An 18,965-nucleotide genomic window follows, 5' to 3' on the forward strand; every position below is an offset into this window, starting at 1 on the left:
ATAAATACTTATAGTTATACAATACACCTAAATACTTAAAACCAGGTAAAACTGGACATGGTCGAATAAAAGACATTCATGCATTGCAATCAGATTTCTAAAAAATATTTTTTGGCTGATTATTAAGACAATTAATTACAGATAGTTTAATTTGTTGTGTTAAACACAGTGATAAATTAGAATGTATTAATATAATTGCCAAATTAGTCCAGAAGATATAAGAATGCAGAAGCAAACCTGAATCAGAGCCTAAGGTTAACACTTTGGATGCCTTTTCAGCTATTCTGGAAGTTATAAATGCAAAATGTGGAACTCTTATAAAATACAGATTATGAATATTTGATATTCGACCATCTGACCATTTGACCATCTAATATTTGACCATCCAAATATCCTTGTATATTTTCAAAATGATTCCTCAAATTGTCTCTGTGATTATGTATGTATTTGTGTTATTAGTTTATTGAGCCTTAAATTGTACCTTGGTGTATTGAGAAAGAAGAAGGGATCCCTGTTTATTTTCTTTAATAAATGATGTTGCATTTCATCCCAAGTCAATAGGCCTAATCATATATTTATAATGCCTTTAGTATATTCAGCATTGATACTTAGTTATGATATCAATATATTTAGTAACTAAGCATCAATGAAATCAATGCATCAGGCTCAAACCTTTACATTGTACGATTTATTTATTTATTTATATTGTACAATGCATTCATAGGTTATGTCTATCGAATCACTTCTGTAGCGTGTGTCAGTGGCTGGCCCTGGTGAGTGGCACACCACCAGGGTTGAGTTTCTGCATAAAGTTTAAAGCAGACAATTTTATTTCCAAATATATCATCGTCACATCAAAATAAATCAACAAAAACATGTATCGGTCGGTCCCACGCAGTAGCTCTTTGGACCCCTAGGAGGCAGACCCCCCCGACCACTGTGTTTATTCGTCTGCGGTAAATATCCTATTTTGTATGATCCAATCAGAACACTACGTTAAACCCTATAACGACTAGATAGTTTACATAGTCAATCTGTTAGAGTAGTTCCATATACGGTTTTTTTCAGCATGACATATCTTAACTTTGTTCGTGAAACGGTTTGATACAGGATCCATACCACCTTGTGGTTTAACAGCGTGAAAGACTTCCATGCACAGCCAAGAAAGACCCACTGACCCAATGACACTCAGCCAAGTAAAGACCCACTGACCCAATGACAGCCAAAGATGCACTCAGCCAAATGAAGACCCACTGACCCAAAGACAGCAAAAGACACTCTGCCCACTAAAGACCCACTACCCAATGACAGGCCAATGGTAGGCCTGTCAGAATAAATAAATACATAGACGAGGATGGGATTAATAAGTAATAAGTAGCATAATGTGTGTGTGGTTGATGCAGGCCGGTAGAAGCAGCTTATGATCCACCTGTCACGTATGATTTGAGAACAATGAAAACAAACCAAAGGAAGATACTGCACTTCAGTCTATAAGTTATGTGTGTCGTTCAGCAGTGCACAATGACACTGAATTATAATTTCTTGCCAGGTGTAAAGAGTAGATTGTATTGTGACCTCCAGCCACTTGGGGGGCAGCATTTCGCCTTATGGCCTCCAGCCCTGTGGGGGGCAGCACTGGAGCTCATGTACCTCTGGGAATCAAGACACAAGAAGAAGACAAAGACGGGGAGGCGGAGGTGGACGGACGGTAACGCAGAACCCGTGATCATAATAACGGATCTACCTCGTTATTTGGGTTTATTACTGAATATGACAATGGAGCTTTCTTTTAACCAGTCCTACGGTAGTTTTGTGAAGACAGAGTTGTGGTAAGAGTCCAGATAATATCTTCTAAGGTAGAGAGGTAGGAGAGGCAGCTGTAATGTTTTGCCTTATGTCAACGATATGTTTGTTGTATATTTGTTGTGTTGTTCAAAGATGTGGTACCGTTAGTCTTCTTGTGCTAAATGTTAAACGGACTGCATTTAAACGGCGTTTTTCAAACCAGTTGCCACTCATGGCGCTTTGCACTACTGCCTCACATTCAACCATTCATGCACACATTCACAAACCGACGGCGGTGTGAATGTCCATGGGTGAACCCAGGCCCCCAGGAACAGTGCATACTTCCGCAATCCACCAGTGCTCAGCGGTATTGCAGCTGTTTAGCGGGCTGTGGAAGGGTCCCTCAATTCATGGAGGTCCGGTGTTACACCGAATCCTGCGTCCCACCGAAAGATGTGACCCCAGGGGGCGCTGTTGCACATTCTCTGCAACATGCACGTTTGTATTATTACAAAAACATTAATAAAACATAAGCTCTCCCCCCACCGGTGGGTCTTTCTTTTCTTGATCCTAACATTAATTCTAAACAGCGTTTTACACAGTAGCCTATAATAGGAAATGCTCAAAGGTAAATCAGCGTAATTTAACACTGACTATAGCTTTTAATGGGTAAAAAAGCAATGGTGAAGGACCGTACTAAACGCCCTATCATTGTATGGGTCTGTAAATTGCTAATCAAATCAAAACAAACGTAGTTATTAAGCACCTTTAATAAAAAGGCAATTGGTTGGGGGGAGATCTTATGTTTTATTTATGTTTTCGTCACGCCTGTCTACGCTTCAAACTCGCGCATATTGCAAAAAATATGCAACAGCGTCCCCTGGGGTCACACTTTTCGGTGGGACGCAGAATTCGGTGTAACACCGGAAGTAGAATTTGTCTCCGCAAAAAATCTCTGGCTATCAATCAAAGGCTCATAATTATCTTTATGCCATGTAATAATAAAATGTAAGTTTTCTCTTTTCAAAACGCGTTTTATGAGCGGTTGTCTTTATTTATTATGGGGTTGGCAGCCGAAAGGAGTCGTAGTGAAACCTGTTTCTTTAATAGATCCCATATGTTTCGGCCCGGCATCCGAGAGGGCTCAGTGCCATGGACCTATTAAAGATACCTATAGTCCTGATAAGTTAACTTCTCTTGTCCGAGGTTGTTTTATCATTTTACTTAACATGAATGACGTTGATGTTTTTTAGGCACTTTTTTATCACTTAAAGTCGCTGAGGGATTTGTAGACAGGTTCAGCTGTTTGACGCGTTGACTCAATAGTGGCGAAGTCACGCCCAACATTCGCGCTCAAGTTGCCAAAGACGAAATAACATAATACAGAAAACGGATCGCTAGATAACACTTGTTTTTACTTTATATTTGTATTGTATTTAATTGTTTCATCAAATTTAGCAAGTAAACTGAGTGTTTAAAGCAGGTCAAGGACGAAATAGCACAATACAGATAACGGACAAGTGCGAATGAACAAGCTTGACGCCTCGTTTCCACATACGTATGTTTTTCGTATCCGTGCTTCCGTAAATTTACGGAAGGGGGCGCTAGTGTTTTACGTACGGGCATGGATTTATTTACGGTCAGCCAAAAAGATTGGGGAACGTATGATAATGGCAGTTTTTAGGAGACCGGTACTTTGGAACATGAGGATCGACATATACAGAGATAAAAACAAAACCAACCAGGCTTGGAAAGAGATCGGCGAGGAGTTTGGCCTGCCAGGTACTTACATGTTTTGCGAAAAACATAAAAACTTTCATACGGTATCTCCGTAATTTTTTGAACGTATATTACGGACATACCGGACAGAAATTTTACGGAGGGGAGGAGTCTCGGAGGAAAAACAGACATTACGGAGAATCACATAGGAATGAATGGACTTTCGGTCGGAGACGGTTGGATCGCATACGAGAATGTACGTATGTGGAAACGAGGAGTGAAGGTTCGCGAATGTTCGTGAACCTTTCACGTCATTCGACGCGATCGTCCGTTGCCAGGCAACGGACGACGCGATCATCTGTTGCCAGGCAGGTTTGGAATGGATGACGCGCCCGGTACAAATTTGGCAGCCGGTACAAATTTGGCATGACAGCCCCTTTGTGGAACTCAGGTACAGACATGGCAATCTCTATTCTCCACTTCACCGCTTTTTTTCAAGGGGAGGATAAAAGCATCGAAAGAGGAGAAAACCATTATAAATCGGGGCATGTGGAGAATTTCAGTTATGCAGATGGGGAGATTGTCGGTCTTGTCCATGCCAGTCGCAGGGAGCGTGACGTCACATACGAGACGTGTAGTCTTTCTCATTTCTCATAGTTTTCTCTACAGCCTTTAACTGAACAATTGCACAATAAACGGTCAAACTCTTGACATGAAAGATTATCATTTAAATCCACAAATAACATGTGTAATCCGGGGCATATAAAGACTGGGACCAGAAAATAATTACTTTCTCTCAATTGAAAGTGAAACCCATTCATATTTTTCGATCTCATAGGTCGCATGGGCTCTACCAGAAGGGGCGTGACTTCGCCGCTCCATAACTCGCTCCAGTTCCTCTGCTTGCGATCATTGCGATCACCATTTATTGATCCATTCATTCAAAAGATCCTAAGACAAAGACTGGCATTCTATGTAATTCTTAATATTTAGTCTGTTGTTTTTATTGCTTTGTATTTGTATTTATCTTTGCTCTGTTTTGATTTTGTGCAAGTGTTTTAAATATTTTACGAATTATAGGCCTACATGTAAGGTGTCCTTAAGTGGCCTGAAAGGTGCCCATAAATAAAATGCATTTTATTATTATTATTATATTAATATAACATGGCTCCATCAAAAGCAATGTACACCTGCCCTTTACAGTTATTAGTTATACTTAACTACCTAGACATCTCTAATCTTATTCACATACAGTAGGCCTGATTTCCTCTGTATTTTTTTCAGTTTCAGTGTAACTTGTTTTTTAAACCTGACGCACCATCATATCTGTCTGATTTATTGCACCCACACGTTCCAGAAATAGAAAAAATATCTTAAAAAACGTAACGAGTGGTAATTATGATTTGTTTTTTAAATACAAAAATGAAAATGTATATACAAGGTGTTTTTCTTTATTAGGTCTTTATAATGTATTTTCTTTTTTTATCCATGTTTAGTAACGCACACTTCTGAAGACCTCAGTCCTCAGGATCCTAAGAGGTCATTACAATGTCGTCTGGCTACCCACCCCAGTCCCCTGCTGTGGCCAAGACAGAGGTCCCCTTAGATGGAGAATGCCCCCTCTTGGCGGCCACCTTTGCTTATTGGGACAACATTTTGGGTCCACGTGTGCGTCACATCTGGGCCCCTCGGGTTGATCAGTCTCTTTTGCTCAGTGATGGAGAAATCACTTTCCTGGCCAACCACACCCTGAACGGTGAGATCCTGCGCAGCGCCGAGTGCGGCGCCGTGGACGTCAAGTTCTTTGTCCTGGCAGAGAAAGGTGTGATCATTGTGTCCCTGATCTTCGACGGAGAGCTGAAGGGGGATAAGAACACCTGTGCCCTCTCGATCATCCTGCCGCAGACCGAGCTGGCCTTCTACCTCCCTCTCCACGCTATATGCGTTGAACGGTTTCAACACGTCATCCGCAAGGGACGCATTTGGATGCAAAAGGTTTCCTACTTGATAACTGACACATTTTCTTCCATAATTTCACCAACGTTTTTTTTTCCTATTTTCCACGCAACATTTGAACAAGTCTTAGTTGTAGTACATGAAGTTGCATTGCTTAGTAACCATGAGGGAAAGGAAGCATAAAACATGGTATAGAAGTGTTTAGATGGAGTTTAAACTATTTAATCAAAGTGGTGCGGACTGCTTCCTGTCTTCAGGGTTACAACATTATCTCGGTGTTGAGCTCGGAGATCCTTCCTATCATGGAGTTACTGGCCTCTATGAAAACGCATCGAGTGCAGGAGGATATAGACGTAAGTAACATGACCACACATTTGTGCCATTGGGAGGAAGATCAAATGTCTGAAATATAAGAAGAATAATCAGGATAATAAACAATTGGGTTCCTACGTTTTTCGTAGGACCGCTTATAATATAAACCTACTTAAAGAAACCCTAGCTACTGTGTCAATCAAACATTCCGAGTCTGGATTATATTTGCTGTTGTGAGCTCTAACAGGTTCTCCAGCCATTCTACTAATGGGTCTACAGTTGCACAGCCTTGCTGTAACATCACTGATTGGATATATTTTCATCACAATTTGTAAACCAAGCCACCTTTTGTACTCTGGAAAGCTTTGTGTTGACATGAGATTGAAATTCTAATGAAACTGAAGCAACATAATCGACATACTGGAGCTTTAGATTAGGGCTGCTCGATTATGGAAAAAATCATAATCACGATTATTTTGGTCAATATTGAAATCACCATTATTCAAACAATAATTGTATTGAGTTTGAAAACATGATGTATTTATTCAGCATTTCTCCCAATAAACACTTTGTAATTGAGAACTTTTCGCCTAAAAGAAATGCACAAAATAGTCTTAGATTTGAAAATGTTCAAATCTAAAATAATGTGCAGATATGTATCCAGCTGTGCTGCACTTTCTATAAAACATTTAATAAAATAAATCGAAAATTCGATTATAATAGTTTTGTGATCGTTTGACGCTAAAATTGAAATCGTGATCATGATTCGATTAATCGCCCAGCCCTACTTTAGATTATCCAGGTTTGGTCGATAACAAATGCCAATGCATCCATCACAAGAAATTTCTTATGGATAACAACCCAATTTATTTGAACTCTTTCTCTACAAAACCTTCTGAGCTAGATCAGAGACACGGTTTTAAATGACGATGATATCGGAGACAGCTGCCATGAAGATTTCCTCCACAAGTGAGTATATTCATGATTCCTTTCGTAGTACAGCACAATCAGAACCTCTGGATCATCCATTCTGGTCCGGTCACATGTGGTTTAATTTCATAAACCAATAAAAAAAAAAGGAATTATACATATCCGTTAGTAAAAGTAATGTAATGTCCTTTTTGGGTATGCCATCTTCCTGTTAACACAAGCATGTTGAATATCTCTTTGTTTGACTGTGGTTGCATGAAAGACAGCTGTTGTCAAAACCACCCCAGGTGATCAAGTGATGTACACAACTCTGTGGACAACACAGCTGGTAGAAACGTCTCAATGATAACTTGAATAAAAGCGTCTGCTAAATGCCCTAAATGTAATTGTAAATGATCTCCCGTGTGTGTGCCCTCAGAGCCATCAGTTCTCATCTGCAGACCTGCGGCTGTTCCATGGTTGTTGGAAGTAACCCGGATAAAGTGAACAAGGTGAATGGAGGTCCCTGTGGACAGGGGGCAGACTGCTGCATCACCTGCATTTTTTTCTTACATTTGATACATTTTTCATACCATAAGCAACACGTTGCACAGCGAAACGTAGGATAAATCAACAACATATTGGCTTGAGGCTCTGCATTGTGTGGGCTGTCTTTGACTTGTCATCTGTACAGCTGTGAAGACATCCTGTATCAACTCTGAATGTGTCTCCTTTTGTTAGATGGTTCGGACGCTCTGCCTCTTTCTCACGCCGTCTGAAAGGAAATGTTCCCGCCTTTGCAAGGCAGACTCTTCCTTCAAGTACGAGACTGGCCTGTTTGTTCAGGGGCTGCTCAAGGTACCAAGATATTAGATTTGATGCTACGTTGTATAACCTATGTTTTTGGTGACTTCAATCACTCTTCTCTATTCACACGTATTAGGGATGGGCACGAGTAGTAAATTCCAAACTCGAGTGATCGAAGGAATTCCTCGAGGATCAATCGAGTACTCGTTTAATCAAATCTATTTTTAGAATGCAACGCATCTGCAGCAGGAATAGGCCTAATGATGAACGGCAATATTACCAACCAAACATGTAATGCTTATTCTCCATCAAAACAGTCAGTGATCAGAGTATTCATTATTTATTTTTGCAAACGTTCAAAACACATTTTCCTTACAAAAATAAATATGCGTCTCACAATTTAAATCACTTCGAACCAAGGCCTGTAACGGTTTAAAAAAAACAAAAACGAAACAAGTAGCCTAACCATTGCAAATAATTTAAAGCTGCAAATAAAACGGCAGCAAATGGACTATGGAAATACTCAGCGTTGTGATCTTCTCTACAAGGCCGGGGCTACAGCTGCGTCTTGCGGCGGTGAAAATAGCCGACACACTTGGTTGCTGCTGGTCTGCTTTCCCGAACTCACCGTTGTGTTTCAGGAGCATATGTTGCCGCATAGTACTTACTCTGGTAGCTCGATTTTGCGTGGCATATTTTACATTTCACCTTATGATCTCCTATTTCTTTAAAGTATTTAAATTCTTCGCTGCGCTTTGCTTTAACCGCCATCTCTTAACTTTTTGAATTCTGGCGTGCCTGCACACCGCACGGCACGCGCCACACAGAAATGATACATTTCATTTGCTTTTTGCCCATGGCATGTGTTAGTGGCGCCGCACAGAAAATTGATACATTTGCTTCCGAAAACTTTGTTTGTGTGTGTATATGCAAACTCGAGTTTGCCTGTCCACCAACCGAGTTCATTTGTAACGTACTCGAGTAATCGATTCCTCAAGCCCATCCCTAACACGTATCCATTTAGCAGACAACACTTTTATCCAAGCCACTTCAAAGTTTGGCACATTTACATTTACATTTAGGGCATTTGGCAGACGTTTTTATCCAAAGTGACTTACAATAAGTATATTTGTCAGAAGAAGGTGAAACAATATATCGCAGTTGGTACATTAAAGATGTTCAGTACTGTAACAGTGCTGCTTCCAACTGTAACAATCAAAACAATCAATCCACATTGGATGAGCTACCTTAGGTTTTTGTGCTGCACCACCTCGTTAACAGCAGACCCTGCAGAGCGTGCGGTACGGTGTCGCCATTGGAATAATAAATAAATCATTAGTGATTATTTGATGACCCAACATTAGCTTTTCTTGCCCGAGATTTCAAAATGATGATTGCAATTCGGAATTCATAATTGTATCCACTCTGACTTTAGCCTGACTAATTTAGCACATAAAAAACATTTTAAAGGGGACCTATTATGCTTTTTCGACTTTTATGACCTATAAACGTTGTTATAATGATTGATAGTCATGTTTAACCATACTAAAGTGTCAAATAATGACGTACATGCATTTCGACGTATTCCCTGCTGACAGTCTGGGGTGGCTGTGCAGAGCGCTAAACACTCGGGACAACGTTTGCGATTCACTTGTTCACATTTCCGGGAAATCATCTACGTAGAGGCACTCCTGCCGCACCCCCATATGCCTGGTCAAATCCGCCCGCTCGCGCACTTCAAGGATGGTAACCAATAATAACGGAGTTGGGTTGGCAGGAGGGGGGCGAGGGGGCGGAGATGGACGAAACCAAGCGTTAACAGAGAAGGCTGAAAGCGCCCAGATGAGAGGAAGAGTTTCCCGAAAATCTACATCGTTTTTTTTGCATGGTTAAACATGACTATCAATCATTATAACAACGTTTATAGGTCATAAAAGTCGAAAAGCATAATAGGTCCCCTTTAATGAAAAGCCAGTTTCTTTGGTTTTGTGTTGATTTACCAAGTTTTTTTTAATGACTATGAACCACTCAGTTTCCTGAGTTAATGAGTCCCTGATTTAATTACTTGTTCTTGTAGTTTGACATTGGTGTGGAAGGAGCATTGATTTTTCAATTACACATTATTATAATGTTACCGTTTTTCCACTTGTAGGACTCCACCGGTAGCTTTGTGCTGCCCTTCAGACAGGTGCTGTACTCGCCTTACCCGACTACACACATCGACGTGGACATCAACACCGTGAAGCAAATGCCGCCGTGCCAAGAACACACCTATAACCAGCGGCGCTATATGCGTTCAGAGCTCAGTGCGCTATGGCGGGCAGTCAGTGAGGATGACATCGCTCCCGACATGATCATTCACACCGACGAGGGTTTCACACCTGACCTGTAAGGCTGAATGTTGGATCAGTACTCAGTAAAACACAGTACTACTGTTGTACCTGGAATATAATGTGAATTTACTGAATACTTCTCTCTCTTTCATAACAAATATTTTTGTCAAATCCTCTATCTTTTTAGAAATATCTTTCAAGATGTCATGCACAGAGATACACTGGTGAAGTCATTCATTGATGAGGTAAGCTATAACTCTCGTTAATGGTTTTAATTAATGCTTTTTGTAGTGACAGGCACACCCTTTTCCATTACTTAGTAGAAGCAGCTTTGGCAGCAATCACAGCTCCGATGTCCTGGGTTTGGCTTTAATAGACTTAGTTAAAGGTCCCATGGCATGCTGATTTATAGATGCTTTATTATAGATATTAGTGGGCCCCTAACGCAGTATTTGAAGACGTTCGCGAACTTCAGCCGTGGTGCAGAATTACAGCCACTACGACCCAGTCGCACATTGAGCTTTCCCCAAATGCGCCGTTTCGGTGTCTGTAGCTTTAAAGCAAATGAGGAGGAGAGAGGCGGGTCAAGGAGGAGGGTGGGGGTGTGGCCCTGAGCAGCTTGCGGCCACGGTAGTGGAGTCCTGGAGCTCTATATCTAAATAATACCATATTATCTATAGATATCTATATCATAATATATATTATCATGGCCAAAACCTGTGTGCGCCTCCAGACGATATTATGAATCTCAAACGCGTGCGTCGGGTTCTCCGACGTCTCTGGTTCTTCAACGTCCACATCAATCTGAAGTAGACTGAACCATGACATGGAGGAGAGAGGGATTGTTGCCCGCGATTGTTGACCGCGATTGTGTCCCGCCGGAGCCTCGCTGCCAAGGCAGCGGGCAGCGGTCAGCGCTTAGGCACCACCGTCTCCTGCAGCGGGCATCGGGCAGCGCCGAGGCGATGGTCCCTCGGCAGCGGGCAGCGGGAAGCGGAAGACAATCCCGGCAACAATCCCTTTTTCTTCCATCTCGTGGTTCATGTACTTCAGGGAGTCAAAGCCAAAGTTCCTTTCCCCCAATTCCTTCTCAACCATGGCTGAGGTAACCCCCACTACGAGTCTCGTTGTGGAAATACCAGAAACGTCAAAGAACCGACGTGTGCCACAACACCAACAGCAGAACGGTTATCCAAATAACAAAGAAGTGTACAACACTTGCGTTACAGTGTATGTTATCACACACACACACACACACATGGCGCAGTCGTAGCTCATTGTCTCATTGGCGGGCCAAATTCGCTGGGCAGGCAAGGTAGAGAATGGGGAGGTAACCTGGTCCCTTATGACGACATATGGGGCCACATTCCAAATCAGCGTGCCGGAGCTTTTTTCAAAGGCCAGCAGGATACCTAGTGCTCGTTTTACACCGAACGCAAGTTTTAGCCACTGGGGGACGATAGGCAGGGAAGGGGAACTCATATTAATGTTAGGAAACCTTATAAAATGAGATTTTCATGCTATGGGACCTTTAACAAACAGAGTTAACATACATTCTCCCTCTTTTAACGTGCATACAAAGTCATTATCGTGGTGCGCACAAACTTGTCATCATGCGTGTATTCTGCTAACTGCACTGTCCTTAACTATTTGATAGGACGTTATTTGTATCATCTGGCTATTTCCTTATTTTTCCTTGTACAAACCATTTGCGTTAATGTATCGCTCATAAACTATTACATTTAAGATAGGGTTGTTGCTGTCGGTGGCTATGTCCACGTGGTGAGGACAGCACTAATCCAGGATTATAATCTGAACCGCTCCGTATGGTCGGCTGTATCGTGGGCTGGTGATAGTGTTGTTGGACGGGGAATCGGGGATCCATTTGACCTTTTGGGCACGTGCTCGATCAATCTGGGGCCGTATTCCGTAATAGTCTTGGGGCTAAAAGTAGCTCATAAATTGCGAATTTAGGAGAAACAAAAAATAATGGCCGTGTCAGTCTTCAATTTTGGAGACCTTAAAAGTCCTCGAGAGGACTCCTAACTCAGTAAGACCTATTAACAAAGAATCTTAAAATTGCTGGACTGCGGATACAACGTCATTATCGTGGTCTTCACAAACTTTTCATTATGTGAATACTCTGCTAACTGCACTGTCAATATCTATTTGATAGGACTTAAATTGTAGCCTCGGCTATTTCCTCATTTTTCGTTGATTTTGTGGACTTGTTTGTGGGATGTTGCGGATGAGTTTCACCGAGACTGCCTGCACTCAACAACCAATCACTGTACTGACTGCTTCTAAACTTGTGCACGAGAATCGATTTAAGGGGGCGTCACTCTTACTTCACTCTTATGGTGTGTTCCAGATGCCTCGTACACCTCCCGCACAAGTAGCTCTTGGGATGTAAGGTGTAATCCATTTGTATGGTACGCCGGTAGGTGGTAGTTGTAAGTTGTAAATCTCCCAGCCATCTGCCCCCTTTTGGTCGGTCCCACTCGCTATTCTGAAAGTAGAGCGAGTTAAGTGATGGTGTGTTCCTGAAACCTCGGACGCCAGCCTTCCAAGTTGAACTTTTGATGTAATTTCCAGTCTCAGAGCTTTTATAGTGTTCCTGTTCGACTTTGTGATTGTGTCATGAAATTGGCTAGATGTTGCTAATTGTTAGCTACATTAGTCTATTTAGCAAACCAGCTTGAAAACAAACAAGACAACTTTACATTGTATTGCACGCACAGCAAGACCATGCAATGCATAAATTGGTGACCGGAAGAAAGTAGCAATGTAATCAAGTGTATAAGAGCATTTAAAATCAACATAATATGACCAACGTGGTACAAATACAAAGAAAATAAATCTCTTCACGGGTGTAGCAATTTTTTTGAGCACTCTCGGCCTACTCTCAGAAGTCCGAGAGCTGAAAATAAAAAGGGGGGTTGCCTCCGAGAAATGCCACAAGAAAGCTGGGAGATTTTCCAACTTCCGACTCGGAAGACAGCCTCCGAGGATTCAGGAACACACCATCTGTTGGCTAAATCTGGCCCCAGTTGCCGAAAGGAAGTAGAATCATCAGAGCGTCATAAGGTGTCGTTCACGAGAACTTCCCAACGTCGTGAAAATTATTTCCCCATAATTCCCAGCGATCTGAACGGGCCATTACACCGGGATTCCACCGGACGTGTACGCGCCGCGGAACGGCTGCGTCCTCTGCCCTGCGTCCATTCCTACCGGGCGCGTAACGGCAGCGTAGCGCTGCCTTGCGAGCCAGCCGTGTTCACGCGAGATCACGAGATCACGCGATAATCCTAAACCTAATGTACTCACCTTCCACTCCCAAAACTATTGCAATTAAATGCCACGCTTTGTCCTTTCTGACTTTTTCCTTATAAAAAGGATGATTTGGTACATAAATGACTTCATGTTGCTGAACTTCGACAATGAGTTTCTCGTCGTCCATGTTGCCGACCCTCTGAGACCCTTTGATTGATTGACTGCTGACCTGGTGCCAACGGTCATGACGTAATAATGTTGATGTGAAGTTACATGAGCTGAGTATTGTGTTTTATTTTGAAAATTGACCGGATGCTCTATGGCTTTTACTTTTTCACTTCCTGCCCTGCTCGATCTGCTCTGTTGAAATTGACGCGATTTAGCAGCGGCTCGCGGCAAAAATAGAAGTGCGACGGAAAGATAGCGCCGCGGCGTAGCACGCCGCTCCTGGGACGCTGCTGAACCATTCCGCGGCGCGCCCGGTGGAATTGGTCTCATTGATGAGAGTGGAAGCGATCAGCAGCGGTGACCGCGGCACAGCCGTGCTGCGGCGCGTACGCCTCCAGTGGAATCGAGCCTTTAACCCTACATGCCCACTACCTCCGTCAGTCAACGGACGTGGGAAGGCGTTGCAGACTGATGGGGGAGTAGTCTTTGCAGAGGCATCCGTCAGCCAATCAAATCGCTTTGCCGGGTTCTTCCCGCTTCTTCCTGCTTGTTGCTATGCAAGATGACCCGCTTTCCAGTATCGTCAGAGCCCGAGTCGCGTCACAGTGCTTAAATTTGCATACGTGATCTGATTGGATGACGGATCCGTCGCTGCCGAAAAAGTTGAACATTTTTCAACTTTTTGACTGAGCCGAAGGCTCCAACGGTACGGACGGATCCACAATGCATTGCGCGTCCGTCCCCATTCAAAGTCAATGGAGATCAGTCAACGGACGGAGGTAGTGGGCACGGGGCGTTAGGCCTTCACACACCGGCGCCGCAGCGGCGCGTCAAAAACTCCGCCCCCATTATTCCGGATGTACTAGCACACACCGGCGCCGACTAGCTGCGCGGCAGCGTTCCGCGACGCGCCGCCCAACTATTCTTCGAGCCAATGTTCTATTCCCTAGCGTCGCCACCCCTGAAAAACCCCCCGCTTTGTAAAAGCTGGTTTGTACATCCCGGCTCCCGTAGGCACCTCTATATCTACTCCTCACCACTGGATGTCGCCCTCTTTCGTTTGTGAGAAAACTATTCTGAGAGAATGGACGATGAGAGACTGGTCGTCGAGGTGGAAAAGTATGTCGAATTATATGACCAAAGTTCCCGTCATTATAAAGACAACACCAAAAAGGACATTGCCTGGCGAGCCATAGCTCTGGAGATTGGCTCTTCAGGTGAGAAATCAACAATGGTGGACTAAGTACCCAAACCATTAACCATAATGGGAAATAGACGAAATCAAGTCACATATAATCACACCATGTAGGTAGAAACCAGATTACTTGTAATATATATATTTTTATTTAAGGCAAGGCAACTTCATTTATATAGCACTTTTCATGCATGAAGCAGACTCAAAGTGCTTCACATAGAAACATTCTCATACAATAAAATAGATAAGTAAAAGAAAACACAGGCAAAGCTCAAAAATGCATTGTCATGTATTAACTGTCTCTCTGGTATCAGATCATGTATTAACTGTCTCTGGATTTAAGGAAAAATAACATTAACTGTCTCGAGCACTCAAATAAAATACACTGGCTACTGAATCCAGCACAGCAGTAACATCACTGTATTTATCCCGAGGGATAAAATAGTATATATATATATATGCAAAAGAGTATACCAGAGAGGGATAATAACTAGATTATAATTCATCATATAGGCTGCACCATATGGTTCTGCCATTGCACACTTAGTGGCGAATTGGAATATTGGTCCAGGATCTGCACGGAGCTCCTGGACCAGGGGCCGTATTCACAAAGGATCTTAGGGCTAAAAGTAGGTCCTAACTGGCGAATTTAGGAGTAACTCCTAAAAATAATGGGCGTGTCACTCTTAAATTTAGGACTCCTAACTTTTTTCACTAAGAGCAATTCACAAAGTATTTTAGGACTAAAAGTAGCACCTAAGTCTAGGAGAGCTTAAAAGTGGAGAGAGGAATTGGGCAGATGAAACTTCGGTTTCATGTCCTCCACGGCGAAATACGCCTCACCCCAGAGAGGGCAAGCACAGTAATCACTGTATGTGCCATTCTACACAACCTCTGCAAGCGGAGGAACATTCCACAGCCAGACGATAATGATGATGATGATGATGATGGCGATCAACATTACAAGGCATTTGGCCGTGTGGAACCGAGTGGACAGGCATTTAGGGATCACTTTGAAAACATATTTTAGGTAAACACCTTGGCACAAATCAGTCAACACTTGGGTAGTTCGTAACATTTATTTTATTTTAGATTTTACGTATTTGTATTGTTTGCTTTCTCTCTCTCTTGAACGTGCAGGCTACAACGTCATTATCGTGGTCTGCACAAAATTGTCATCATGCGTGTATTCTGCTAACTGCACTATAACTACTTAATAGGAATTCATTTCTAGCCTAGGCTATTTCCTTGTTTTTCGGTGATTCAGTGGGCTCGTCTGAACAACCAATCACCGAACTGACCGCTTCTAAACTCGTGCACGAGAATTGACGTAATCCATAGCAACGGCGCGTCACTCTTAGTTCACTCTTTGTGATTTATCCTTAGTAAGAGTAGGTCTCAGCGGCTTTGTGAATAACTTTTAAGAAAAAACTCCTACGTAAAATGTTTTAGCGCGAGTTAGGAGCACTCCTAGCGGTAAGATAAAATGCTTTGTGAATACGGCCCCAGATTGTGGCATACCCCCTGTTCTTGTCTCCGTTCATTGATGGGGTGCACCCAAACCCTTCGTCTTCTCCTTGCCCGCCTACAGCGCAGGATAAGAAGGGCAGCCCCCCTCTGTCTGGCAACAGTTATTTGTTCTGTTGAAATAAAAAAAACTCAATAGAATGTAAAAGAGCTTGCTCAATTAAAATGGATAACTACTGGCTGCATACATGTAAATGTGTAGCTACGTTAAGGCTATATAGATGGATGGATAGATAGATAGATAGATAGATAGATAGATAGATAGATAGATAGATAGATAGATAGATAGATAGATACTGTATTGGTCCCAATGGGGATCAATAAAGCCATCCGCGAGATCACTAATAATCCTAAACCTAATGTACTCACCTTCCACTCCCAAAACTATTGCAATTAAATGCAACGCTTTGTCCTTTCTGACATTTTCCTTATAAAAAGGATGATTTGGTACATAAATGACTTCATTCAGGAAGCGATCAGCAGCGTTGACCGCGGCGCAGCCGTGCCGCGGTGCGTACGCCTCCGGTGGAATCGCGCCTTTAGTGATTTATCCTTCCTATGAGTTGGTCTCAGCGGCTTTGAACATTTCTTTTTAAAAAAAACTCTTGCGCAAAACCTTAAGATAAAAAACTTTGTGAATACGGCCCCTCGAGACCATGTCAAGGGCTCACCATAATGTGACCGAGAGCAGAGCTCGACAGAGACTTCCTGGACTTCATGGTTTTTGATTCTGACATGCACTGTCAATTGTTAGAACTTGCATACACGGGTTTCTAAATAATGTTGCTATTAAATTCTGGAAAAATCGAAAGGACGATCAGAAACAAACAATACAGTCAATTTGAAATGCCACAGCCGAGTGGGAGATTACAGTTTGTGATTTAATACCTTTGCGTAGTCGTTATGGGTTGATGTGGAGAAAGCTGGCCATGAATCTTAATTTGTTTTTCTTCAATTCTGATAAAATCCCAACACAATATACCAATGCAGTGTTTGCAGTGCATACATTTAAAACAGTATATTGTAATGTTTCACAGGTAGAATATATGCAATGTTTTTATCTCTATATACGTGGACTGGGTGTTGGTGTTGGTGAATGTATGTAATTTATACTGTTTACGAAATTTGTAATGTAGATTAGATTTGTGGTTTTTATTTTTAACTTCGATCTCTGATTCACAGGTGTTCATGTTAAAGCCCAGTCTGTCCCTGCGGAGCACCTACGTCACCCAGTTCCTGCTGCTAATCCACAGAAAGGCTCTGACCCTTCTGAAGTACATCGAAGATGAGACGTGAGTGGTGTTGATGGTTGTGGAGTACCACTGCCTTCTGATCCATGAGGCTGATATATCATTCAAATCATAATGTGATGGAATGGCCACTTGAAGACATTTGAGTGAATGGACCTGTTTGGAACTGGTGAATTGTAACCAATATTATACGTTTATTCTACATTTGTCAGAGCGTGCAAGAAGCGATTCAAAAACATTTTCCATTATATATATATCGACCTCTTTGCTGCCTGTGCTAATAGTAGATCTATCGATCGTTCATGGCAGTTGTGCTGTGATGTGAACAAGTGGGCTTGTACTCATGGGACCAAGGGATTCATTTTTTAAGGAATTGAGCTATTGACTGTAGACTAATGATACCATAACATCATATTAATATTACCAGCATACAAGGAACAAACCAGGAACATTCTCAACATAAACATATATCCAATTAGAATTGGGTGGAGCAGGGGTCAACCAAGAAGGCCATCGTCATCTCAGACATACTCATTGTTTAGATTTGATATCAAGCATCTTAATAAGTCAATATTTTAATTCGTAAATTTTTTTATAATAATAACAAATGGTATAATTCATTAGTCATTAGTATGCTTGAATAATCAATCCACACCTCATTCCACAGTCAAAAAGGGAAGAAGCCGTTCCGCTCCCTGCGCAGCCTGAAGGCGGACCTGGACCTGGCGGTGGACGGAGACCTCAGCATTGTGATGGCGCTCGCTGAGAAGCTCCGAGCAGGACTGCACTCGTTCGTATTTGGGGTGCCCTGCTACACCAGCGCCCAGGACAGAGACGTGCACATGAACCTTTAATCTTCTTGGGTTACAGATGTCACATCCAACAAAAACTGAGCCTAATGTATTTATTGGATTGTAATTAAGTGACTTTATCAGCCTTGTTCATTAAGATAATCTAATCAATCTGTCTTATCTACATCTTAATTTAAATTTGCCACAAGGATGAAGCTTTTATTTTTAATTGATCCTATGAAATGGGTCTACACCTAGTATTCAATCGTCGTGCTGTGGCATGTTTTCAATAACAATTTGTCTTTGAATTTTAATGTTCAAAAAAAGTGTTTGATTTGCCCATTGTTGTATTGTCTTTATATGTATTGCAACCAACTGTTAATAAAACGATAAATAGCTCATGCCTCTAGCGCATCAAATTATTATTTTGTGAAATGTTATGTTTGAACTGCCGACATATTAATTTATTCTATTTTATCCTATATTTAATTGATCTCTTATGTCCCTGCTTGTTTATATGGTGTTATATATATATCACTGTCTGTTCATTGTTATTGTCTTAATGTATGCACCTTATTCACCAAGCCAAATTCCTGGGTGGTGTAAAACCCTTGGCAATTAAATCCTTTCTGATTCTGATTCTGATTCTGATTCTGATATTAATAATGGAATGGCTTCACATATCTAATCCCATTGTTGGTTATTTATGAGCCACCCGACTCATTGGGGTCATCTGAGCGTATCCACTTCTTATGATTATTGGGACAGTTAGTGATTGACAATCCTGTGTTTCGGTATATATATATATATATTTAAGTTTATACATACGATAAACATGAGGAAAACATGTTTAATGAATAATAGGATTAAAAAAACTATCAAACATATCAACCGATAATTAACCAGTTCTATCTAATGAATTAGAAATAATAACTAGAAC

General features: G+C 41.8%; 1 protein-coding gene across 5 annotated transcripts; it reads left to right on the plus strand.

Moving 5' to 3' along the window:
* The first annotated feature begins 1,635 nt into the window (after positions 1 to 1,635).
* On the plus strand, positions 1,636 to 18,673 carry c9orf72 (C9orf72-SMCR8 complex subunit). Of its 5 annotated transcripts, XM_056590373.1 has the most exons (12): positions 1,667 to 1,829; positions 4,343 to 4,479; positions 4,789 to 4,896; positions 5,001 to 5,499; positions 5,718 to 5,813; positions 6,677 to 6,741; positions 7,121 to 7,193; positions 7,423 to 7,539; positions 9,641 to 9,876; positions 10,009 to 10,066; positions 17,167 to 17,276; positions 17,902 to 18,673. In XM_056590373.1, exons 4-12 carry the CDS (start codon positions 5,053 to 5,055, stop codon positions 18,086 to 18,088), a joined length of 1,389 nt encoding a protein of 462 aa, XP_056446348.1. In that variant the 5' UTR covers positions 1,667 to 1,829; positions 4,343 to 4,479; positions 4,789 to 4,896; positions 5,001 to 5,052; the 3' UTR covers positions 18,089 to 18,673. The 5 variants fall into 5 exon arrangements, with proteins under 5 accessions (XP_056446347.1, XP_056446348.1, XP_056446346.1 ...); XM_056590371.1 differs by lacking the exon at positions 4,789 to 4,896; XM_056590374.1 differs by lacking the exon at positions 4,343 to 4,479.
* The last annotated feature ends 292 nt before the right edge of the window (positions 18,674 to 18,965 follow it).

The sequence above is a fragment of the Gadus chalcogrammus genome, chromosome 5 (genome assembly GCF_026213295.1).
Source record: "Gadus chalcogrammus isolate NIFS_2021 chromosome 5, NIFS_Gcha_1.0, whole genome shotgun sequence".
Classification (NCBI taxonomy): domain Eukaryota; kingdom Metazoa; phylum Chordata; class Actinopteri; order Gadiformes; family Gadidae; genus Gadus; species Gadus chalcogrammus.

Excerpts from the sequence above, each read along its gene's own strand:
- c9orf72 (XM_056590372.1), top strand. The coding sequence starts at position 5,053 with ATGTCGTCTGGCTACCCACCCCAGTCCCCTGCTGTGGCCAAGACAGAG. Across the intron at positions 7,194-7,422 it reads ACCCGGATAAAGTGAACAAG|ATGGTTCGGACGCTCTGCCT; the intron begins GTGAATGGAGGT and ends TCCTTTTGTTAG. Across the intron at positions 7,540-9,640 it reads TTGTTCAGGGGCTGCTCAAG|GACTCCACCGGTAGCTTTGT; the intron begins GTACCAAGATAT and ends TTCCACTTGTAG.